The 24,243-nt window shown below is 43.5% G+C and overlaps 5 protein-coding genes and 1 long non-coding RNA gene across 10 annotated transcripts; 3 read left to right on the forward strand and 3 right to left on the reverse strand.

Annotated features, from left to right (window-relative positions):
- The first annotated feature begins 362 nt into the window (after positions 1-362).
- Positions 363-3,098, forward strand: LOC108564597 (hexosaminidase D-like). Of its 2 annotated transcripts, XR_001891156.1 has the most exons (9): positions 363-524; positions 598-652; positions 717-882; positions 935-1,155; positions 1,219-1,781; positions 1,846-2,022; positions 2,091-2,177; positions 2,233-2,695; positions 2,759-3,098. XR_001891156.1 is itself a non-coding variant. In XM_017923696.1 (8 exons), the coding sequence occupies exons 1-8, from the start codon at positions 496-498 to the stop codon at positions 2,426-2,428; spliced, it is 1,494 nt and encodes a 497-aa protein (XP_017779185.1). In that variant the 5' UTR covers positions 363-495; the 3' UTR covers positions 2,429-3,098. The 2 variants fall into 2 exon arrangements, 1 of the variants encoding a protein (XP_017779185.1); XM_017923696.1 differs by having other exon boundaries at positions 2,233-3,098.
- A 156-nt stretch (positions 3,099-3,254) lies between these two features.
- LOC108564596 (kinesin-related protein 4-like) lies at positions 3,255-5,184 on the forward strand. 2 transcript variants are annotated; one of them, XM_017923694.1, is made up of 2 exons: positions 3,255-4,843; positions 4,901-5,184. In XM_017923694.1, exons 1-2 carry the CDS (start codon positions 3,281-3,283, stop codon positions 5,096-5,098), a joined length of 1,761 nt encoding a protein of 586 aa, XP_017779183.1. In that variant the 5' UTR covers positions 3,255-3,280; the 3' UTR covers positions 5,099-5,184. The 2 variants fall into 2 exon arrangements, with proteins under 2 accessions (XP_017779183.1, XP_017779184.1); XM_017923695.1 differs by having other exon boundaries at positions 3,255-3,955; positions 4,016-5,184.
- Positions 3,873-5,448, reverse strand: LOC108564599. Its single transcript, XR_001891157.1, has 3 exons — positions 5,291-5,448; positions 5,150-5,195; positions 3,873-3,949 (listed from the first exon to the last, which is right to left on the reverse strand). It is a non-coding gene; the product is annotated as an uncharacterized LOC108564599 (long non-coding RNA).
- A 482-nt stretch (positions 5,449-5,930) lies between these two features.
- LOC108564595 (E3 ubiquitin-protein ligase SMURF2) lies at positions 5,931-10,502 on the forward strand. The gene is made up of 7 exons (XM_017923693.1): positions 5,931-6,072; positions 6,390-6,671; positions 6,823-7,590; positions 7,650-7,819; positions 7,908-8,827; positions 8,897-9,211; positions 9,283-10,502. Exons 1-7 carry the CDS (start codon positions 6,018-6,020, stop codon positions 9,611-9,613), a joined length of 2,841 nt encoding a protein of 946 aa, XP_017779182.1. The 5' UTR covers positions 5,931-6,017; the 3' UTR covers positions 9,614-10,502.
- A 2,108-nt stretch (positions 10,503-12,610) lies between these two features.
- On the reverse strand, positions 12,611-14,377 carry LOC108564598 (WW domain-binding protein 2). Of its 2 annotated transcripts, XM_017923697.1 has the most exons (7): positions 14,171-14,377; positions 13,937-14,111; positions 13,718-13,877; positions 13,612-13,626; positions 13,038-13,535; positions 12,858-12,943; positions 12,611-12,733 (listed from the first exon to the last, which is right to left on the reverse strand). In XM_017923697.1, the coding sequence occupies exons 1-7, from the start codon at positions 14,224-14,226 to the stop codon at positions 12,686-12,688; spliced, it is 1,038 nt and encodes a 345-aa protein (XP_017779186.1). In that variant the 5' UTR covers positions 14,227-14,377; the 3' UTR covers positions 12,611-12,685. The 2 variants fall into 2 exon arrangements, with proteins under 2 accessions (XP_017779186.1, XP_017779187.1); XM_017923698.1 differs by lacking the exon at positions 13,612-13,626 and having other exon boundaries at positions 14,171-14,374.
- A 2,784-nt stretch (positions 14,378-17,161) lies between these two features.
- LOC108564601 (lissencephaly-1 homolog) lies at positions 17,162-24,211 on the reverse strand. Of its 2 annotated transcripts, none has more exons than XM_017923702.1 (6): positions 23,877-24,211; positions 22,524-22,613; positions 18,479-18,756; positions 17,765-18,410; positions 17,498-17,694; positions 17,162-17,358 (listed from the first exon to the last, which is right to left on the reverse strand). In XM_017923702.1, the coding sequence occupies exons 2-6, from the start codon at positions 22,559-22,561 to the stop codon at positions 17,285-17,287; spliced, it is 1,233 nt and encodes a 410-aa protein (XP_017779191.1). In that variant the 5' UTR covers positions 22,562-22,613; positions 23,877-24,211; the 3' UTR covers positions 17,162-17,284. The 2 variants fall into 2 exon arrangements, with proteins under 2 accessions (XP_017779191.1, XP_017779190.1); XM_017923701.1 differs by having other exon boundaries at positions 23,631-24,209.
- Positions 24,212-24,243: the final 32 nt, after the last annotated feature.

Raw genomic sequence — 24,243 nt, forward strand, 5'->3', positions numbered from 1 at the left:
GATGACTCACTGCCCGGCGCATCCGCATTCTCGTGCATCCTGAACATACGAGATCCTAAAACTGCTACAGCATTACAAATACTTAATAAAATACAAAATTTCCAAATGCAAACAAAATTTAAATTCATCAAATAAACATGTAGAATAATCAAAAGAATCAGAGTTAATTATACAATAGCAGTCTTTTGTGTCTTATTAATTGATTATGTAAACGTTGATTCATCAATTTGAAATGAAAATTATATTTTCCATTCAAGATGATGATATTTCGCTATATTCGAATATATGAATACTCTCAAAGCGTTAGATGAATCATAGTGGATGAATTGTGTGCAATGGTAGCGCCATCGCTCGATCACTTCATGAACGCTTTGACAGTCGTCAAAGGCGCCACCATCGCACTCAGATGTTTTTTGTTTTGGTAACTAAGTGTCCTGGTCATGTTGCGGTGCTGAAAACAACACAAACAACAATAAAATCAACAAACGGAGAAGGATGGATTCGCTAACGCTCGGATCGCACAGGTGAGTACAGCAGCAAATTCACCAAGGAAATATATCTAATAATAACGATGACGGTATTTGTTTCCGCCGAAAGACTAGTCCACCTGGACCTGAAGGGCGCCCCGCCAAAGATAGCCTTCTTCGAAAAGGTAAACAATACGCAGCAGTCAAAAACAAATGACGCGATTATGACGATGTTTTTTCTCTCTCTAGTTTCTGCCGTTCATCAAAGACATCGGGGCTACAGGGATTCTGATAGAATGGGAAGACACTTTTCCGTATACCAGAGAACTGATCCAGGCTGGGGGTTTATCGAACAGCGCCCAAGCTTGCGGAGCTCCATACAGCATCGAGGAGGCCAAACAACTTATATGCATCGGTGAGTGCCCAATATCTATTGATTTATGTTTTTTAATCAATTGAAATTTTAGCTGAAGACTGTGGCTTATCAGTTATTCCACTGGTGCAGACGTTCGGGCACATGGAATTTGCTCTTAAGCATGACCAGTGGCAGGGGCTGCGCGAGGTGGAAAGCTATCCAAGCTCAATGTGTCCCAGCAATGCTGGTACAATGCCACTGATTAGGTCACTAATCAAGCAGATCATCAGCTTCCACAGCAACATACAATACATACATATAGGAGCAGATGAGGTAGATACAAAAAACACATAGGATGATAATTGATGTATTCTAAATTTGAATCTGCCTTTTTAGGTTTGGCACATGGGGATGTGCCCCTCGTGCATTCGCAGAGTACAAAGCAACAAATACGGCAAGGCCAGTTTGTACCTTGATCATATAACCGAAGTGGCACAATACATCAAAGACAACTATCCCAATTTGAGGATCATCATATGGGACGACATGCTGAGGAATATAGATCTGAACATTCTGCAGGAGTATTACGTGGGGAATCTGGTGGAGCCGATGGTGTGGCACTACAACAACGCGGATTCCTTTCAGCTGGGCTCGGGCCTGTGGGAGAAGTACAGCAACATCTTCACGAACGTTTGGGGCGCGACCGCGTTCAAGGGTGCGACGAGCAGCTGCCAGATACTGCCCGTCAACAAGTACCATGTGAGCAATCACGAGAGCTGGCTGCTGGAGATGGGAGCGCACGCCAGCAAAATTGGAAACTTCAGGGGAATCGTCTTCACCGGATGGTCCAGGTACGATCATTACGCCACCCTCTGCGAGCTTCTCCCCTGCGCCATACCCACCCTCTGCTTGTGCATGAAGACTTGGCTCACAGGTGAATACAACCATCAAGTGCACAGGTGATATATGCAACAACTATATAAATCGATTAACAATAATTAAATATTATTTTTTTGAGAAAAGTTCGGTGAGCAAGATGCTGGGATACACGGACGTGGACAGCATCCTCCACATGGACACACCGATAAGACCGATCCCCTTGGCGCCTCAACTCTCCTTCCCTGGATGGCACATATTCCTCGGCTTCGAATGGTTCGCCAACACCAAGGCCAAATACAAAAGTATCATAGACAGTGATCAGTGAGTAGTAGTAGTAGTAATATACCTGACGATGAAACAGTAATAATTAATGTAAAAAAAACCTTTAGGATGCAGACCTGGTTCAATCAATGGCAAGTGCTGAGCAACTACACGAACCCGATGCAAATCGAAAGCATATTGCCGGTGCTGACTAGGTAGGATTCGAAGACTTTGCTAAAATGCAGCGATTGATTTTAAACAACGTTTCAGTTTGCTGATGGAGATTACCTCGCTGGAGGGCTATTTGAAAACCAATTTGGAGCAGTACTTCTACCCGCACACCATCGACGAATTGATTGGCACTCTGGTAGCGCCCATCAAGCAGCACCTGAGACAGCTGAAAGGTGAATGCGAGACGCAGATTACGAACGGATGCAGGGTCAGAGGACAGAAGAAGCTTCTATAGACTGAAGAAGAACCTTGTTACTTAATAACTTAAGAAAGATTGAATGTGATTGCAACTGCATGTAAGCGCTAGATAGTAGAATCGTCTTCTTTTAGATATTATTACTACATTAGCAACAGAGCGAGAGAGAGAGAGTGAGAGAGTAAAAGTGAAGAAGGAAGAGGGAGGAATAATGCTTTTACCCAATTCGTTTTATCTTAAGACTAATTAATTTTAAGTGGAGTAGGCGGTGCAAGGTGTACATCTATATCTTCGTATCGCTTATTAGTGAGTATTATTATGACTTAGACTTGCTTTGATTTTTTTTTGTTTTAAATTAATTTTTCATAGTATTAAAGAAGCGGCGCTCCACTTCCACACACGTTAACATTTACTTAATTTGTGAGAGAATATTCTTGAGATCGAGTGTGCGGTGGTCGCGCTTCTCAAACATATATATATAACATTGGTGTTTCTTAACCCTTCTCGCAAAAGGTTAGGAGACACTGCTCGGTGTATATGTGCATGTAACAAACACAAATATATATATATATACATATATTAATTAATATATATACACACACACACAATGTGATACTTTGTACCTTTTTCTAAAATATATTTATACGTGACGTTGTTTGTAGTGTTTTAAAGAATGAAGGATGTGGCACACATTTTGTGATAGACTTGTTTTACTTAATGATTAATATTATATTTTTTTGTTTAATTTATTTTTGATTTTTATTTTATTTTGAAATTGAATAAATCACTTTGAAAGTTAGACTTTTTCGTTTTGCAACCACGCCACACCTCCCCAATCACCCTGTCAAAATTTATGACTGCGTCAGCAAGTATTATACAATTTTCTACAGGATGGACAAAGCCGTCGTCGCGAACAAACCCTCCGAACACCTGGACCTCGAGTACCTGCAAATCCTGAGGCTGATCAAGCCGTACATCACGTGCATCACCAACAACAGGTACATAGAGCTGGTGAAGATGTGGCTGGAGAAGTTGAGCGACGAGAGCGTCACCGATAAGGCGGTACGAAACTATTACCTGGTGCAGCTCGGCCACCAGATCGAGGACGGAGTCTTGGCTGGACCGTTCCTGGCTGCACCACCTATCGGAGACTTGGGGCCTTTCGTCGATCCACCCACCACGAGCAGCACGAAGCTGAGATCGAAGACGCGCATCTTCCGGGCGAAGAAGAAGAGGAGTCGAAAGGCGATGGAGAAAGCATTGCCAGACGATGGTAACGACGAGGACAACGACGATGAAGAAGAAGAAAACGATGAGAAGGAGGATAGTTGGTTGGACATCACCGACGACGGGATGGCATCGGGCGATGCTTCGTCCAATTTTCGCAGCAATCTGGGTTACGACGAACAGGACGACTACGACTCGAAGATGAAGAATCTGCTGCACGTGATCGAGGAGCTGCGGATGGAGAACACTGCACTTAATCAAATCGCGGTCAAGTGCGGATCCAACCCGGACATCGGAGGCCTCGTCGGGGAAGTCGAAGAGTTGAAGAGCAAACTGCACGTAAGACAATCAATAATTAATATACAAAGTGTAAACGTGACGAGATGGTTGGTTTCAAAGGAAATATTGGATATGAAGAACGCTCTGCATGCGAGCCACAGAACGGTGACCGGGGAATGGCAAAGCACGTTAGCTTCGTTGCACAAGAAATTGGAGACGGCACATGCGAAGAATCTGGAATTGCGAGGCGTGATCAGCGATCTGCGCCGGAGACTGGCCGAGGAGCAACCCTTGGAGATGCACGAAAATCAAATGAATCTGCTCAAGGAGAAGCACCTGCAGGATTTGCAGGATCTAGAGAACACGTACAAGAGGGAGATCAACGAGAAGTGCACAGGGTTCAACGAAAAGTACCAAGAGCTGTTGACCTGGTACGAGCTTAAAGTGGAGCAGATCCGAGCGGAGACGGAATCAAGGATGCACGCGTACTACGAGAAGGAAATCTCTCAACTGCGCGTGGATTTTGACGCGGAGATGAAGAGATTCTGCGCGGAGAAACGGGAAGACAGGGAGCGCGAGCTGAAGGAGATGTACAAGCAGCAGCTGCAGAACGACTCGGCGAACGCCGGAAAGATTCGCGAGTTCTGCGCGTCTCGGATGGAGGAGATGCGTGCTGAACACGACAAGGAGATCGCCTTCAGAGATGAGGAAATCGTGCGACTGGAGAATCTGTTGCAGGAGCAGTGCGGCAGGATGCAGGAGGAGGTGCAGATCATTCGAAATCAGATGGACGTGGCGAACATCGACGAGAGCAGCAACGAAAAAATCAGATTTCTGCAACGGTGCGTGCTGAAGATGGACAAATTATACAAGAAGGCGGAGAAGGAGTTCGGAAGGCAGGTAGTGCGGATGCGCAGGGAGTTCGATCTGAAGGAGAAGCACAATCAGGTTGAGGCAAGGAGGGCACGGGATGCATTCCAATATTCACATTTCGAATATTCGCAGATTCAGCTGACGACGCAGAGGGTGAGCCTCATCTCGAATAGCGGCATCCTCAAGCAGAAGGAGATCGATCAGATCGTGATCAAGCTGGAGGAGCATTATCGCGAGATGCTCGTGGAGCAGCAGCACGAAGCTGTAAAGGATAAGAGGAACGACCAGAAGATCATCGCCGAGTTGCGCGAGCAGTTGCAAAACAAATGAATTGATCTCTCATCTACATACATTTACATATAAAGTTTTTTTCAAACTCACCTCCCAAAATCACCATTCTCCTACTTATTATTATTCACGGCATCTGCTGCAAACAAAATCGAAAACTTAGTTGGCCGCTGTGTTTCAAAAAATGGATTCCCAATTCGAATTTTTAAAACAAAACACGAACGGGTTCCTTACCTTCGACTGCAGCGGAGACTTAAATCGGCGGGGATTCGATCAGCAAAGATTTCGGCATTCCGCAGATTTAGTTATCACGCACTTTCACACCGATTTTCGCGTATTAAAAAGCACAGAGAAATCGCACGCAAACGAAATCTTCGCGTTCATCTTCGAACAACAAACGATCAGCTGCTGATGGACGCCGCGTTACCAACTTTATCAACATAAAAAAACAAATTTGAAATTCATCGCATTTTACAATTTGAGATCAAATCTGTATATCTGGAGTATATTCTGATTGCAGATTCGATTTCCAGTTCGTGTCGTGTTTTCTTTGCATCTTGTATATTCGAATCGCTTTACGATTCTGTGTACGCCGGCAATCGTGCATTTTGAATCGGGCGGCGTTGTCAATCGGTCATTGGAAATTTTGAAATATTTGAATGTTGTCTGAATCGAGCGAGCGATTAGCCGCAATCGCTTGCACGTGCGATTCGGTTTCGGCTCTTGTATTCTTCGTTTTCTGCTGTTATTCGAGCGGTATTTGTGTGCGGAAATGCGTGTTTTCGAGTTTAGCGCCGTTTTTTCCTTCGACGATCAACAGGTGGCGCATGCGTTGTTCCGGCAGCGTTCGCTGCATTGGTCATATTGATGTTAGTGAAAATGGCGTCGGTGCGCGACATTGTTATGTGATTGTGATGTGTTGACATGGTGGTCGTTTTCAGTAGGATTTAAGTCGGAAAGAATGTCCGGCACGCCGTCTAATAGGCGAAACGGCGCCCAGAAGATACGTTTGACCAGTGAGTGTGATTCCAACCCAATTCCATCCGAAACGAAGAACGTAAAAACACCCATCATCAAACCATCTATCTACCATCATCATCATCCTCCATCCTGCTGCTGCATACATACATGCAAAAGCATTCCAGTTCACTTTCCATTCCATTTCTTCCCCCCACACACACACACATGTATACACTTATGCACTTGCATGCACATATACATATATACACACACAAACACATACAAACAATATGGCCTCAATTCAACTCCACTGATTGTTGTCCAGGTTGCCCCTGGTGATGATGTAACTGATGTTTTGCCTTTTGTTTTCAAGTCCTGTGCGCCCGGAACCTGGTCAGGAAGGACCTGTTCAGGTTGCCCGATCCCTTTGCCAAGATCTCTGTGGATGGCAGTGGCCAATGCCATTCCACCGAGACCATCAGGAATACCCTAGATCCTAAATGGAACTCCCACTATGACCTATACATCGGTCGCACAGACACCATCACCATCACAGTGTGGAACTACCGCAAGGTGCAGAAGAAGCAGGGTAGCGGATTCCTTGGCTGCGTCAGAATCATACATTCCACTATACACAGGCTGAAAGATACAGGATGTGAGTTCAGTTACACCTCAGTGCTTCTCAAACAACACCTTGACTTGTTCATATTATAACTCTCATTTATAAAAATGTACTCACAGTACTCTTGCTGTAAAGAGTTAAATTATTTATGTAGTTTATCGGAATAATATTTACGTTGTTTTAGACCAATGTTTGGAGCTGTGCAAAGCATCACAAGATGATAGTGAACCGGTGAAAGGACAGATAATAATATCGTTGCTGTCGAGGGATGGACCTTGCGGTGGAACGCCTCTCGCTGTCGTCGGACCATTGGGCGAACTGCGAGGTCCGACGGATCGTGATGCATCGCCCGCCACCGACAACGAGGAGTTACCGCCCGGTTGGGAGGAGCGTCGAACGGCGAACGGACGTCCGTACTACGTGAACCACATCACCAAAACTACGCAATGGTTCAAACCGATTTCCTCGTCGAAGACGACGCGAGCCCGCAGCAATGCGCGCATAGAGAACAATCAAATCGATAGCAATATAGTGAACAACAATACGGAGGAAGCCGTTGTCACGAGTCCCGGATCGAGCACGTCGCCCACGTCTCCGGTGATCAGTCCGCAGAAGGAGATCATTCCGTCGGTGGTGAGGCCGAACAACGCCGCACCGGCCGCCAATTACCCTCCGATCTCGCCGACGAGCACCGCCGTAGTTCCAGCCCCGAACAATATCAGCTGCAACGCACCCAGCACCCAAGCAGTGAGTCCGACGCAGGTGCCGAGGGGCGGAGCGCAGAGGAACAACTACAGGCAAAGATCGGCCGAGGAGAGGCGGACGGATGGAAGTGCTGGTCGTAGGAGGTCGGGACGAAATAGGAACGCGACCTCTTCCAATGCGGTGTCGCAGGCTCAAGAGAATGGCAATTCAAGCGGCGGCAGCGGCTGGGACGTTCCTTCTGGTTATGGTAATTAACAAACATATTAACATGTATTGAATGTTATTTAAGTTTTATTTTTCTAAAAGAACTACGCACAACCGCCCAAGGACAAGTATATTTCTATCACATACCCACCGGAGTGTCGACGTGGCACGATCCTCGACTCCCAAAGGATATCGGACCTCTGAGCTTGTCCACGGATCAGCTGGGTCCTTTACCACCCGGTTGGGAAATGCGACAAACTTCTTCGGGAAGGGTGAGAAAATGTCTTATTCTTCTACATTCCTTTTTTCTTTTTATATTGTTAACGTTTTATCAACAATATTTACGATCGTTATTTTTAGATGTACTTTGTTGATCACAATAATCGGACGACGCAGTTCACGGATCCTCGATTGAATTCGCAACTGCTGACGAGTATCCTGCGCCGACAGACGACTCCTCCTGCCGGAAGCACAAACAGCGTCAGCACGGAAAATGCATCGACTGGAAACACACCTGTACCTGCAGCTACACCTGTAGCGGCCGCGGCTGCACCTCCGCCACAAGTTGCGCCACCGCCAGCGCGTCCGCTTCCACCCAGACCTAGCGCGAATGCAGCGGCTGTCGTCGCTCCTCCGTCGCCGTCGACCGCTTCGGCTACGTCCACAACGACGACGACGACAGCGACGACGACGACAACAACATCGGCGGTGCCTAGACCGATAGACAACGATCTTCCGCACGGACTCAACGATTCCGAGCTCCTGCCAAAGTACAGGCGCGATCTCGTCGGTAAATTGCGAGCGCTGAGGGCGGAGTTGACCAGTCTGCAGCCGCAGAGCGGTCACTGCAGGTTGGAGGTGTCCAGGAACGAGGTGTTCGAGGAGAGCTACCGGCTGATCATGAAGATGCGACCTAAGGATATGCGTAAGCGACTCATGGTAAAATTCCGTGGGGAGGAGGGTCTCGATTACGGCGGCGTTGCCCGGGAATGGCTTCATCTGCTGTCACGCGAGATGCTGAATCCGCAGTACGGCCTCTTCCAGTACAGCAGGGACGATCATTACACGCTGCAGATCAATCCGGATTCGGCGATCAACCCGGAGCATCTGAGCTACTTCCACTTCGTCGGCCGAATCCTCGGCATCGCCATCTTCCACAATCATCAGCTCGAGGGCGGTTTCACCATGCCATTCTACAAGCAGCTGTTGAACAAGCCCATCACACTGGTCGACATCGAAGGTGTTGATCCCGACCTTCATCGGAGCCTCACCTGGATGCTGTAATTATTAATACTACAATTCGCTCGCAACATATTATTAATTGATTGTCGTTCAATTCGCATTTGCAGACAGAACAACATCGATGGCGTCCTGGAGACGACGTTCTCCGTGGAGAACAACAGTTTCGGTGTCATCAAGGTGCACGAGCTGAAGCCTCAAGGTGCGACGATCGCGGTCACCGAGGAGAACAAGAGGGAATACGTGAAGCTGTACGTCAACTACAGATACATGCGGGGCATCGAACAGCAGTTCCTCTCGCTGCACAAGGGCTTCACGGAACTGATTCCCACGAATCTGATGCGTCCCTTCGATGAGCGAGAACTGGAGCTCATCATCAGCGGCATCGGTAACATAAACATTGTCGATTGGAAAACGCACACCAGGTATATTGTCAATATATATATATATATATTTGTATGCAGTACTTACGTTACGTACTTTTGTGTGTTCGCAGACTGAAGCACTGCACGTCAGAGACGCCGGTGGTGCAATGGTTCTGGCAAGTGGTAGAGTCTTACTCCGAAGAGATGAGGGCTCGTCTGCTGCAGTTCGTGACGGGGTCGTCGCGGGTACCGCTGCAGGGCTTCGAGGCGCTGCAGGGAAGCACCGGCGCCGCCGGGCCGCGTCTCTTCACCATACATTGCGTCGAGGTCTCGCCGCAGAACCTGCCGAAAGCCCACACCTGCTTCAACCGCATCGACATCCCTCCCTACGACAACTTCCAGACGCTCAACGACAAGTTAACGCAAGCCGTAGAGGAGACGTGCGGATTCGCCGTCGAGTGATGCGACTATCAAGAACTAAACGTATCTCTCGCACGGATATATTTTAGATTCTTCATTAATCGCATGTGCGCGATGCCACCGCTCTCCTCCCCACAGACCGACCGACCGACCGAAAACAACGCCCACATCCGTCGCCGCCGCCGCCGCCCAATCGTCAGATGAGTTTTCTTTAAGACAAACAAACAAGAAACATTTGCACTTAAGTATACATATCACTTGGACCGCGAGTGTCTTCTTTTCTTCGACAATATTGTTGTTGTAGACTCGCGCCGCCTTGATTGGTTTTCGTTTTCTAGTATTAACCCCGCCCATCATCCAGACAACGTGATTCGTCTGCAGTGGCGGGGCGTGGTTTCCTACACACACACCCTCACACACACACACACTTATTTCTTTCAAAACTTTTACTTTTCGATCAAGTTGAGCAATTTGACGACGCCCCGTTTACGATTCAAGTGCCTTGTCGGTTGTTGCTGCTGCTGCTGTTGTTGTTATTATTGATTACTATTATTGTTTTCCATTCTGTCCTCTCTTTCTTTGCATGCATGCATCTACAAAGAGAGAGAAAGAAAGAAAGAGAGCGAAAGAATCAAAGTGAGAGAGAGAGAGAGAGAGAGATGATAACGTTGTAAACGATTGAACCACGATGTGCCTATTTGCTAGTCATGTGGAAAGACAATATTTTTTACTCGACACCGCTTAATTCTTCTTATTCTTATCTACATCCGAATTGGAAGAATGAAAGGGATTTCCTTTTTATAAATTTTTGCACGACTCATCACCACCAACAAACCACTCACTCCTCTGCCGTACACACCACACCATCATCATCATCCAATATTTTCTACATTTCGATTTTTTCCTTTTTGTGATTTTTATTAATTTTTTATTATTTGTACAAATATTTACCTAGTACTATTATTATTATTTTATTTTATATATTTCGCAATTTATTTTGTATATATTTTTTACTTAGGTTCACTCGTTTTTCACCTCCCTCCTTCTTCAACCTTAACACACCCCCACACATCCCTCTATTGTACAATTTTATTTTGACGACGATTCCTTCCTTGGATACGGAAGAGAGGAACAGTTTCTATGGAAACGCCGATACAATACTCTGTGTAATAGTAATAATAATGATATGTTTATTTTTGTTTTGTTTTGTTCTGCTCCATTGTTTCTCGTGTAAATACGGATATGAGAGAGAGAGAGAGATATATATATTTTTAAACGTTCGTGAAAGAGACAACTATATCTTGCAGTGCATCTTGTGTAACTACTTAATACGAATTATTATTGTTTATTATTATTATTACCTTTATATTATTATTATTACTTTTATTTTAATTTCTTAACAAAACCCAGAAACACCCCCCTTAATATGATGTGAAACAACAGAAGAAGAAAAAAAACAAACGCCTATTATATAGGTCCTATTTATTATTATTATTGCATATTATACAAATATATAGAGACATATTTACATTTACCTGGAAACGTTTACTTTTTGTTCGTCTTTGCACAAGAACAAAATCGCATCGTCGCACGCGCGCCAACTGCGTCAGAGCATCTTGAAGAGATCATCGAAATTTGTGACTTTGCACACATTCTTCATGTACATACATATATATAATTATAAGAGAGAGAGAGAAACCACAATAAATTATAAACAATGTTAATACGTATACAATTTACTTACCAAGATCATTAAACCAATTAACGTGAAACTAATGTACACTTCTTTTTCTTACATTTCAAATTCGAACATTCAAATATGCGATTAGGGAACTTTCGCGTTCTTCGGTTGGTCAACGTGTATTCGCTTGTTTTTTTTTGTTGGTGAAGCTTTGAAATAGTCGCTTCGAGAGTTCCTCAAACACCAGTGAAAAGTTAATTAAAAGTGTTGCAAAGATCCTGCAGACGAACCAAAACGATTTACCTGAGCACCTTAACATACCTGCACGCAAAAGCCGGATATTTGTGAGTGTTTATTTTCGATATAATTTTGCGAAGAAAGGACGCGTCCCTATATTTTGTTTTTGTTTTTTGACGCTTAACTTTGTCAAACGAAAACCATAGACCTCTTAGATTTACACAATAATTTCATGTATTAATTAGAATCTAATTAGATAATCAATTTGGTTTGCTTGCATGAAAATATATCAAATGAAATTCGAATACACTACATGCTACACGATTTATTTGAATACATACAACCTATATACTAAACAATAGCTTTATTCAACTTTACATTATGTATAATATATGTGTGTATATATATAATAATATTTTATTATCATTTAATTTTTATATTCAACCTTCGATAGATGTAAACTTGTGAGTAAGTCTCATATATTTATATATATATTATAATACATATTTCATTATCTTCCATTACATACATTTCATGAATTATATAAACTTTGCTCCACAACTTTTGCCAAACGAAAAGAATATATATATATATGTTTTTATACATAAACTATTCAGGGAATGTTAACAATTAATTTGAAATACAACATAAACAAGTGAATAACATAAACTTGGTCGCCTGGCGAGACTCTATACTTTTTCCAATGAAATTTCGTTAAACAAGTATGCATTAATCGTGCTAAGCGGTGTGTAAACAAGTAGAAGGATGAGTCTCGTCGTGCATGCATAAAATCAACAAGTACAAGTATACATAAATCTGTATCGTTTCCTTCTTATTTTTGTTTTTGTGTGTCTAAAGCGTTTTAATAAATGAAAATTCAACCATCAAAAGCGACACACCAGACGTGTCGAAGCAGCAGTACACACACACACAAAAGTGCGCGCAAACGTTTTGTTAATTGCGCTTTCAAAGACCACTGTGCCGTTAGAAATTCCACATTTACTAACGTCAGTGTTTATTGCAATGTGGAATTGCGCACGGCGCAGCAAAGTCAAAGAGATGTTGTTAAGGGTTGCTCGCAACAGATTAGTTTAGTTTAATAATTCACGTTCCCTCTTTGCGTGTCTTAGCTTATAATTTAGATTAATTAATTATTACGTTTTTGCTTTCTGTCCGTCGCCGGGCGGATTAGAGATTTATTGTTGCTTTTTGTGAGTGGCCTGATCATAGCTCGGCGGGTTCTCCTACAAAACAGAGAATTGCGGAATTAGTGGTTACCGAGAGAGACCGCCTCTTCCAACACCGATGTGGTGGTGATGCTGCTGTTAATTAGTTAATGGATTAATGGAATTTCTTGTCGGCACTCACGTAATAGGCCGGGGGCGGCACGAAGGCCATCTGCGGTCTGTTCGGATCGTAATAGGCGGATTGCGCGGCCTCCGCTGCCTTTGCGTCTAAAAACAAAAACATTTACAATTAGCAACATTAGTTTTTATTCGTATACATTGTGATGTTGTATAAATAATATTGATTTATTTTATTTTTTACCTGCCGCACTCCCCTGGAAACCGGAAGCACCCTGCGGAGCGAATCCCGGTTGCGGAACGAAAGCAGCGCCCGCCGCCTGCTGACCGTGTTGCTGGTAACCGCCGGGTTGTTGGAAACCTGGCTGCGGCTGGAATCCTCCTACCTGCTGCTGCTGCGGCTGATAACCGCCCTGCGGAGGGAATCCTGGTTGCGGTTGGTAACCGGCCTGCGGCTGGTAGCCGCCTTGCATCTGCGGATATCCGCCCTGAGAGTACGGCGGCGGCTGCTGGAAGTTTCCGGGTCCGCTCTGCGGCATGTTGATACCGGGATAAGGGGGTGGTGCGTCCGTCATGAAGACAGAGTTGGAGGGCGGCTGATCGGGGAAAGCCTGCGTGGGTGGCACCCAGCCGTAGTAGCCCTGCGGAGGCGGTGCGTAAGCCGGGGGTGGAGCCGCATACCATTGCGTCTCCGGCGCCACGTACGGAGGCGGAGCCTCTCTTCCGTTCATCATCCTAGTGGCTGCACACAAACAAATCTCGTAAATCAATACACCCAAATACCAAGAAATAACAAGAGAAGCGCAGATGGTACATACCATCGAGTCCTGTCGCTACACGATTAATCGATGTTGAATAACAATCAAGATTAATTCGTTAAATTACAAAAAAAGTGAGAAACAGAGAAAATGGCATATAAATTACCTAAACGAGCGGCGTGCAGCATTGCCTGTCCAAACTCGATGGCACCACCGTGCTTGAAAACCAATTTGAATTTCGCCTCTCCCACCCAGTTTCCATTCTGCTGGGCCCTCACCTTGCCCTTGATGTAGTTGGCCCCAAATATGGGCTGCTCCAATTCCACCTGCGTTCCCACAAACAATCGGCATTATTTTAAATTTAATTTCCAAGTCAACAACTCACATCGCTCAATGTAACAAATGGAAAGCTGAAACTCTGCATCGGCTCCTTGATATCCTTACTGTTGAAGATCATACGGTGGGTGGTCAGATATATCCTGCCCATCTTAGTCCCCTTGAAAATGGGTCCCTCCTGCCCAGAGAACTCCATGGTGGTGTTATCGCTGAACACCAGGATGCTACCCAAAACAATGCAATTATTACAGATTCAACACCATATTTCGAATATTTCAAATACCATTCTCCAGAGTGAATCAGGACTCCTCCGTTCAGATGCGCCGTATTCACCGACATTCTCTCCGCGAATTGTTACTTTTGGCTTTTTTCCGTTTGCTTTGAGTTTTCCACAAATTGCACAATGATGATTAACGACAAACGTATACGTCCTTTTCACTAATGACGTTTCGTGGTGGTGGTGGTGGCTGTCACCAGCGCAAAACAAACATTTGGTTATGGAATTTATTTTCACTTTTATCAGTTGGCAGCAGTTTTAAAAGTACTTTTACTTGTAGTAAACTTTGAACTTACTTTAAGATTAAATAGGAAACAGCAAGATTGAAACGAAATACTCAGCAAATAAGTAAAAGACTTCTCGTTCAAGGGAGACATAATATATTTATTTCTTTTTTTAAATAAGTTTTTTTTAAATATTTATATATACATAAGAAAATTATATTCACAAGAAACTCATGACAAACAATTGTATATCCGATTCGATTGAAAATCTTATAAAATCAACAGTTTCTTTTATTATTTCTTTTTAATTTTGAAATTTTATATGTTTTAAATTGCGGACAGGGGGAGGCCATGGAATGATTTCCAATTATATTGTTTTTTTGGGAGAGGGGTTGTGTGTATCTATTGTAGCTTATATAATGTATGCGGGATGGGTGGGTGGATTTCTTATAGCAGCAATAAATTAGCTTGCATCGCTGGCTGGGTAATATTCATTATATAATATTAATTATAATAATAATAATAACATTGTGCAAACGAGAAATCGATTTGAGCCGAAATCATAAATAGTAACGAACAACAATATTATATAGATAGTCGGCATCAACGGTTGTTGTTGATGCACACTTCTTTTTACTTTTTTGTTTAACTTTAGAAGCGCACGCGTTTGTTTTTAAAAAAATAAAATGTTTCGTTTCTTTACATTCCTTACAATACGGACACATGCATACATACATATCTTTTATATTATACATACATATATAGATTGAATAATTTTCACTTATTTCATAATTATATCACCGCATATCTTGAAGTACAAATTGAGACGGAACGAAAGATTATATAAGACAAAAACAGAGTTGACGTTGGCGAGAAGAATCTGAACGGAAACTGAGATTTGTACCTGCTGCTGCTGCTGCGAGATTGATTGTAGTGTGTCTGTGCTTTTTATAGTGTGGGATGAGGGTTGGGGGTTGCAGGTCGCGAGTATTGGAGATTCCTGCAGAAAAGCGTTTCGGAGATTCGGTGCAATCATATTTACTTTATCCTCATCATCATCATCATTAATCCATTTAGCATTTAATAACGCTGCGTCTACCTCCTCCGGGCTAAAACTACAAAGTTGTCTTTGCTTTGAGCTCAAGATCAAGAATCGAGTCTAATCCGGTCTATATAGATAATACGCTTACTGGAGAGAATTATTATAACTACATTGAACAAGCGATCCATTAAATATATGCGTTTTGGTTACTTAGATTGAAGAGCAATTCAGAGAGTTTTCAATGAAACCTTGTCTATGTTACATATATATATATATAACATTTCATTATTATCGACATCGTCTCTATCTTATTCTTCATCTTCTTCGATTATTATTATTAATAATAATTAACTTACTTCTTCTCGTATATCTCAACTATTATTATTATTATTGTTGTTTTTTTCTTCTTTAAATATTAAACGTTTTCATTAATGTATATGTATAATACGCTATTATAATCATAGACTTCTTTTCTTCTTTTTTTTTTCATATAATATATATATATATAAATATCAGCGAATGGGGAAGTGGTCGCAATTAAACCACACCCCCTATTAAATGTGGATGCGACGGAGGGCGGTGCTACAGTATCCAGCCATCCGCCAATCCTGTTTCATCGACTATAACGGCAACAGTTGTAGTATTACTAATAAGTATAATAGAGGTGACGGTGGGGGAGGCGGCGGCGACGGCGGCGGTGATTTGGGAGGCGGTGTTCGAAGACTTTTAACGGTGGCGGTGACGATGACGACCACAAATTAAGTAAATAAATAATAATTCGCTTGAAAGATGGTCCTGCAGCATCCACAGAAAGAGAGAGACAGAGAAAAAAAGCAATAATAATAATTAAGGGTGTGCTTAAATATATAATTTTATAATTTGAGTAATGCGATGTGTACAAAAATCAAAGTCACAAGTAAATAATAAACGTATCCCTCCCCTCCTAAACAATCAATCGATCGATTCCTCCCTCTTCCACATATTCATATACATTCTTCTCAAATAGCATTGATTGGTTTTCATTATTACCAAGAGATTACAGTAGACATTATATAAATAGGTGGAGTAGTAGTAGTAGGCGCTGACTTGGACACGATTCGCAATACACACGTACACACACACTCATTTATTATTATTAATTTCATATTATATGTGCATATTACATTTAATTAACGTATATTTATATATATATATGTAGGTTAAAAAAAACAAAAGAGAGAAAAAAAAATTGATTATCGGAAACAAAAGAAATATACAGCATATATACATATATATGTATGTTTGGAACGAGGTCCCGAAAAAACGCACATTTGAGTGCTGCCTTTCGTTTCTTCTTAATTTTAAAACCGTCTAAGAGAAACTTGATCGTTTCTTCAAATAAATAAGGGGGGCAACAACATCGAGAGCGAGGCGAATAGTGTCCAAGCCTCCAGGGCGTGGGGTGTAGAAAACTAACGGTTTTCCACTTTTCTCGTTCGAATGTGGTATTTGCCACCACCACAACAACCATTCGATTCGTAAATTTTCCTATAAACACACAGATCGGAGAAAAACAAACAAACGAAGGAAGAGAGAGAGAGAGTAAAAAAACAATGGATTTTTAAAATAAAATAATAATTAAAAAATAAAGGAAAACTATGCACAGCTCTGTCCCTCCTCCTCTTCTTCGGCTCTCTTCTTCAACGCACTTTCGGCCCTCTTCTTCAACATCTTCCTCTCCTTTTTTCATAATCATCATCATCATCATCACCACCTCTCCTCACCGCCACTTCTTCCGTTTGCTTTCTCCTTCCTCCTCCTCCTCCTCCAGCTACCGCCGCGCCTCCTTCTCCTCCCCCAACGGCGACCACCTTCTTAGCGGCACTCCCATACTTTCACCGACTGATCTACGCTTCCGGAAATCACAAACGGATGTGATTTGTGAAAATCTGAAACACACACACACGCACACACAAATCAATTTTCATTTCGCTAATTAATACATTTTTTGGGCTGCAGGTCATACCACCACTCGAGGCAATCTCTTTGGCACAAAGTATAATGAGAATTGAAAATTATTATGCTTACCAACTGAGGTGCAGAAGTGTTTGTGTGCTTCCAAAGTTTTCTGGCAACGTTTGTTGCGCAGATCCCAAACTCTGAGCGTTTTGTCGTCGCTGGCGGAGACCAGGAATTTACCTCCTGGATGGAAAACGCAGCCCCTCACCCAATTGTCGTGACCGATCAGGGTGATCAGGCAGACGCCTGCTCCGACGTCCCATATTCTGTAAAAAAAGAAAAAATAATATGAAAAGTCAGCATACATTTGTTGTAGGTTTTAGTTTGCAGACGCACCTAATGTTCTTATCTCTGGAACCGGAGGCCAGGAAGGGACCCATGTGAGCGCCCTTCCTGTTGTCGGCACCTGCTCCCTCGTTGATGGGATGCGAGGCCGACTCCGGGGCCCAGGCGACGCACTCGACGACGTGGTCGTGACCTCGCAGCTCCTGTCTGCACTCCTTCGAAGAGACAGCCCAGACGCGCACCGTCTGATCGTTGGAGCAGGTGGCCAAAAGACTGCCGTCCGCCGAGGATCTCACCATGCGCACCCAATCTCTGTGACCGGTGAACGTCTTCACGCAATACCCATTCGCCACCTCCCACATCTTGATGGTCTTATCGCGGCTGGATGAGACGACAAAGTCTCCGGCCGGCAGGAACGCCACGCTGGACACGTTGTGGTCGTGGCCGAGCATAGTACGTATACACTCGTACGTCTGGAAATCCCACAGCTTGATGGACATGTCGGCGCTGCAGGAGGCGAGCAGCTTGCCCTGAGCGTCGAACGCGATGTCCTGTATGGAGTCGGTGTGGCCCTTCATCGTGCGTTCGTATTCGCCGGCCTCGAAATCCCACACCTTGATGGTCGCATCCTCGCTCGACGAAACCATAAGATTGAAGACCGGATGGAAAATGACCCGCGTTACAGGAGCCCTATGACCTGCAAATCAATGTTGTTACAATGTTACTACATCCATCCATCCAGTCCCACTCGACTTATAACGTTACCTGAAAGACTGTGCCTCTCCGGCGGTCTTGGGATCCACTCCAGCGGATTGCGGTTGGGCCTCGTTGGCGCCCCATCTATGTACTCTTTCTCCGCCTCGTTAAGCTTCGACTCCAACTCCATCACCTTCTTCTGCAGCCGTATCACCGAAGTCCATTTCTTCTCTAAAAGTCCTCCGAACTTCCTCTCCACCTCTCCCGGCATATCAGCCTCCTTCTTGAACGCTTCCAGAGCATCCATGTAACCATTGCTGCTCAGGTAATCAGCGATGGCTTTGTTACTGCAAACCGCAAAGACAGACACGCAATCAATTAATAATCAATTATTCCATTGCCGCTCTTCTCGACCACTCGAATCAAATCGATCTACGATCATTAATCAGTATGCGACGTGCGTGCGAAATAATCAAATTATGCAATAGTTTATTTCGTCCTGACATACATCTAATTCGAGCTGTACGGGCATGAATCATCGTCGTGATGTCATTGTGGAAGGAAAAAGTGCAAATATATGTGACAAACACGCGTGTACTTTGCATATGGAAATGTCATTGAGAAGAGTTTTAGAAGAAACGAACAAGTTGAAAACACTCGAAATGAAATCGAGTTCCTGAATCGATGATGAATGCGCCACAAATAACCGTGTGTGTGTGCTACAGGTGTGTGTTTTTGAGTTTGTTTGTTTTTTTTGTTTGTTGCAAAGCAAGTTACGAAGTTCATGAGCCAATCGCTATTTATAATATTTCAGAGTATTTGTTTGTTTAGCCAGAGCGCGTATTCGAAAGATGTTCATTATGAGACACTAGAGAAGAGTAGATTGTGCGTTTGTTTTATTAGTCAACTGCTATTTTTAAATACTTCAAAATTTGATTCAATTATTTGAGCTGCAATATTATGTTTGCTTGCTGGCTTACAATCTGTACGTCTACAAAAATGTGCAGTATAATCTAATAATAATTTGGTTAATTAACAATTTAATCAATTTCGTAACATCAATTGATCTTGGGTTCAATTTCAGATTCATTTGCAAATCAAGGATCATCGAATAATTAGTTTTGTGCACCTAAGCAGCTTTTTGGACTTTGAATTCCTGAGAATAATTCTATATGCGCTTCCGGAATATATAATGGCGGAAGTCCAAGTCGTTGGGGTTTCCTGTCTCCACCCACCTCCCATGGCGCGTCTCATTTCGGGTGCTAATTAAAACTGGTGCATGAAGAATGTTATATATCGAGTAAGAGAGAGACCTTGGAATATCGGAGGAGATTAGAAGAGGCGGCGAAAGTGAAAGAAATTTAAATGTCGATCGGAGGAAGAACACGATCTGGGTGCGCACGGTGGGTGAAGCGACGACCTATGAAGAAACACGAGCAACGAATAACGGCCGATGGCAAATTAAGCAAACAACAACAACACCCTTTCACTTTCGCTATCGAACGAACAGATGGACGGACGAATGAATAGTCTTTGCTTAAGCTATTTTGTTGTTGCAGAGCCGAGCCCTAATATTGGACGGAGGAGGAGGACGACAGGTGTTGCCGCGAATCGTGAGAGGTGAATAAAAATCGGAGAATGGATTATTACCGAACGCCCACGCGTGACGCAGGAGCGCCTAGAGGGGCGTATCTGCTAATTAATTGGACCCAACCCTTGGTGGGGTTCGTCCGCTCCCGGCGATGACTTTGTTGTTCTTGGAGCAATGCGACCCGCCGCTCTCTTTCTATATATATATTATTGGAAGCCCCGTTGTCGCCGCGGAGACTATGAATAATGTAGATCCGCAATCGATCCCATTAATAATTTCAATGACACAGCAACGGTGGTAGCTACGCCGATGGTGGTGTACCAGCCGATCGGTCGTCATGGCAATGTCGTTAAACCCACGCAATTTTCTCGCTTTTGTTTATGTAATGAGTTTATGTAATGTGAGTCACGTCAAAAGTGCCATTGAGATGTCATCTTGAGCAGATCGAAAGAGTCGAAGTTCGCATTCGCAACCGAAGGTTCTCTGTCCTAATTATTATCAGTTTACAACTTGTTTTTTTCCAATTATCGAATGTCCGGGTCCCCGCCAAACCATAATTACATAACACGCAGTTTTTTAATTTCGGCTGTTGTCTAGGATGCGCGCGCGCGATGTTCGCGTGCCGCTGTATCGACCGACGTCGGCGTCGCCCGTTGACGTCAGCAGCAGCGTCGTCGTCATCGTCAATGCCAAGGCTGTGCGCGTATTCGTGGCACGAAACACCACCCACATTTCGCACTGATGCCCAACATTGTAGAACCTCTAAAATTATCAAACGTGGAGCAAATGCAAATCGATGATGATGGTGTTTCTAATATGCACGACGTGCAAAGAGAGAGAGAGAAAAAATGGAGCGGCGAATTCAAGCGCAAAGACAGAGAGAGAGAGAGAGAAAAAGAGCAAAACAAAAGACGTATCGACCAATGAATGGCATTGACTACTTTATCGGAAACGTCACACTATAATTAGAGGTCGTCTCGTTGCTCCACTTAATATTTTCGTTCGGTTCATCGAATAATGACAACTCGCGAATAACAATAATTGATAATCGGTAGATTACGACGAGTTCATCGATTAATAGTCAATTTAATTGTACATTTTCGTTTGCTATATTTGAGCGGTGCTCGTTTAGGGAGAGGAGAGGAGAGAAAGAGAGGGGTGCGACTTTCTAATTGCGACCCCGAAAAAAATGAAATTATTATTAGTATGTATATTGTATTGTATGTAGAGGAAAGAGAGCGGTAGAGTGTATAGATTTTGAGTTGAAGGTGAAGAGAGAGAGAGAGATAGAGAGAAGGAGGAAGAAGAATGATGAACTCGTTAGAGGCCAAAAACACTGACATAGTGTACACTGACTGCTGCTGCTGCTACCACTACTTCTTCACAGGAGAGAGAAAGTGGAGGAAGGTGGATTTCGCGCATCTCCTTCGAAATACCGAATAATAATAAACCCAGCCAGCAGCTCCTCTTTCATGGCCGAGGGAAAATTGCGCGTTTGCAGAAAGGAAAATGTCAATAAACTTTCAGCAATCCATCTGGATGAAGACAATGACGAGGAGGATAACTATGGGAACGATAACTATCAAGATTGCTTTTTAATTGCAAACCATTTTGTTTTATAACGCTTTTATTTTACACAAGCAACTGCGATAAATAGTGAAAATCAAAATTACTAATGGATTTAGGAAGTATGCAAAACGGTTGAACGAAAGTGATCGAACAAAACATTCCACGAATGAAAAGAAACGTTTGCTGCTTGCTTTTGGGTATGGAATTACGAATGAAGCAACGAGATTCCATAATCGAACTTTGAATCCAATTGGAATGTCTGGCGAACAGAGATCATTGAAAACTTGACATTGACGAAACATCTTGATAGTTGGAAATGGAAAACATCTGGAGATACTATTCATTTTGAAGCAAATTATCGAGCAATTGTCTAAAATCCAAGAACAAAGCAGCCTCATCCTCCTAGAAGACACGTTTCTATTTCGGAAAGAATAATGAAAGTGATCGTAGCAACAAGATATGCTCGCGTTCAAATTGAGCAACAACAACAACAGCAACGGCACCACCAGAAAGTATAGGATAAACCTATACTGTTGCCTAAGAAGTAAAAATGAATCATCATAACTCTTGCCGCCGAAGAGAAAACAAATAATACTCGTGCGGTTCTCACTGATTATCTAACTTTAGCAACTATTAATTTATGATTATTCAAAAACTCTAATCTTATTACTTTGATGGGAACGAAACTTTTGATTGTTCATAACTTTCATGTGCTATTTTTACTGATCGACAGAAACAAGTTATGGCCGTTAACCCGTCGTCAATAATCGCCTCCGTAGATGTTATTGTTGTTATTACTGCTACTCTTTGTTTTTTGTTGCTGTGACAACAAATATATTATTATTGCTTAGCAACTGCAATCGAACTTCCATTTCTTATTGACTATTGCAATAAGAGGAGAAGTCGACTTGTTTTTGCGAATGATCGTGATATTTGTTGTGCACTATTACTTACAGCTCTTCTCGCTGCCGTTGGGATAACACCATTTTCATGATCCAAGTTCCGGGGCCCAGTTGAACGAGGGTGAAACGCCTATTGCATCACCTGCGAAACGGGACGAGAATCCTAATTAGCAATTTGACAGCTGACAAAAAAAATATATCATATGATGATGATGAGCATACATGTACAACAACAACAATGCAAATTGCGAACGAGCGATTATTTTTGGAGGATCGGGAATTGAAGCGAACTTTGCTCGGCTATCGACGTCGTAATTCAAATATCATGGGTAAATGTAATTTTTTAAAAAAAGTAATAATAATAATTGTAATATTTATTTTGATAAGGCAACGTCGATGATGGATGATTAATGGAGAGAGAGAGATGGAGGATTGCGAGGAATGTCAAAGTTCGCGAAGGATCGGGGCGGATGTTTGTTTTCTTTCCCCTATGCGGAGAGAACAAAGAAAATCTATGTGTGTGTATGTGTGAGAGCGAGAGAGAGAGACAGGTGGCGGCAAGAATCGATCCCCCCTTTAGCATGGATGGATGGATTGACGGAGGAAATAATGAGAGAGAAAGAGAGAGAGATGTGGCAGACCCACGTGAAAATCAATCGGCCATTGATTCTCCCTCCACTCTCCATTTCCCCCCCATTTTCCGAAGGGGTTGAACGGAGAGGCCGAGAAGCTCGATGGAAATTCGCTGCGAAGGAGGGCAGAATGAGAATCGATCGTCGGAACGGGACCTCATCGTGAGCATACCACACATACATACATACGTACGTACACACACGAACGACCTCACTCAGCCATTTTGCTTTTCGAGGAGACTTGTCAAAGTGTTGTTTCGCGATTTTCCCATCTTCCCCCCTTTACGCTCTCGCACACTAGACAGATATGCTCTCTCTCTCTCTCTTCTCTTCTCAATCGTCTGCATACTGCAGCCAGCTATGAGCATTAATGAAAGATCATCGAGAGTGCTCTTTTTTTTTCTCTCCGTCGTTCCCCGAGGATCGATTCTTGCCGTAGGGAAGGTCTTGTCTTTTGGATCGGTTTTGCTGCTGCAATTGCAGTGTGTTGTGAGACTGCTGCTGCTACTACTACTACTGCTACTCACAATTCTGCCGCTGTCGCAGCTGACTGTTCAAGATCTTCTACTGCTACTCTCTATCTCTGTGCAGAGTAACACACACACACATACACAGCACACTCGAAAGGGTGATGACGACGTCGACACCCCCTAAAAGGGTCGAAGATCTGCGTATCGACCCGCCGCGCGGAGAGGAACAGAAGTGGATAGAGAATGGTTATGGCGCAACGGAGACGCAAAATCTGGGGTGTCGAAGAAAAAATATGCACTCACTCACACAAGCACATACGCACACACACACACACACACGAACGAACGAACGGCGCGCAATGAGAGTCGCGGCTCTCTTTCTCTCTCTCTCTCGCACTGGCACACCGAGATGGATGGATGCGAACGGGTGCGAGTGAATGAGAGAAGACGTACAAGATGTGTGTGTATGTGTGTAATGTTTTTAAACACGGAGAGAGAGACCACCTATAAGATGATGATGATGATGTTCGAAGGAACGGTAACGGACTCGCAAAACTGGCACACCGACCGCGCTCCGACTGCAAACTTGACAAACTGATTCATCGAGACCAGGTGCTGCCACCCGGAGACAGCTGAAAGTCACCAGCAGCAGCAGTGGCGGGGATTTCTA

Source organism: Nicrophorus vespilloides, unplaced genomic scaffold (genome assembly GCF_001412225.1).
Source record: "Nicrophorus vespilloides isolate i.1.1-1 unplaced genomic scaffold, Nicve_v1.0, whole genome shotgun sequence".
Lineage (NCBI taxonomy): Eukaryota > Metazoa > Arthropoda > Insecta > Coleoptera > Silphidae > Nicrophorus > Nicrophorus vespilloides.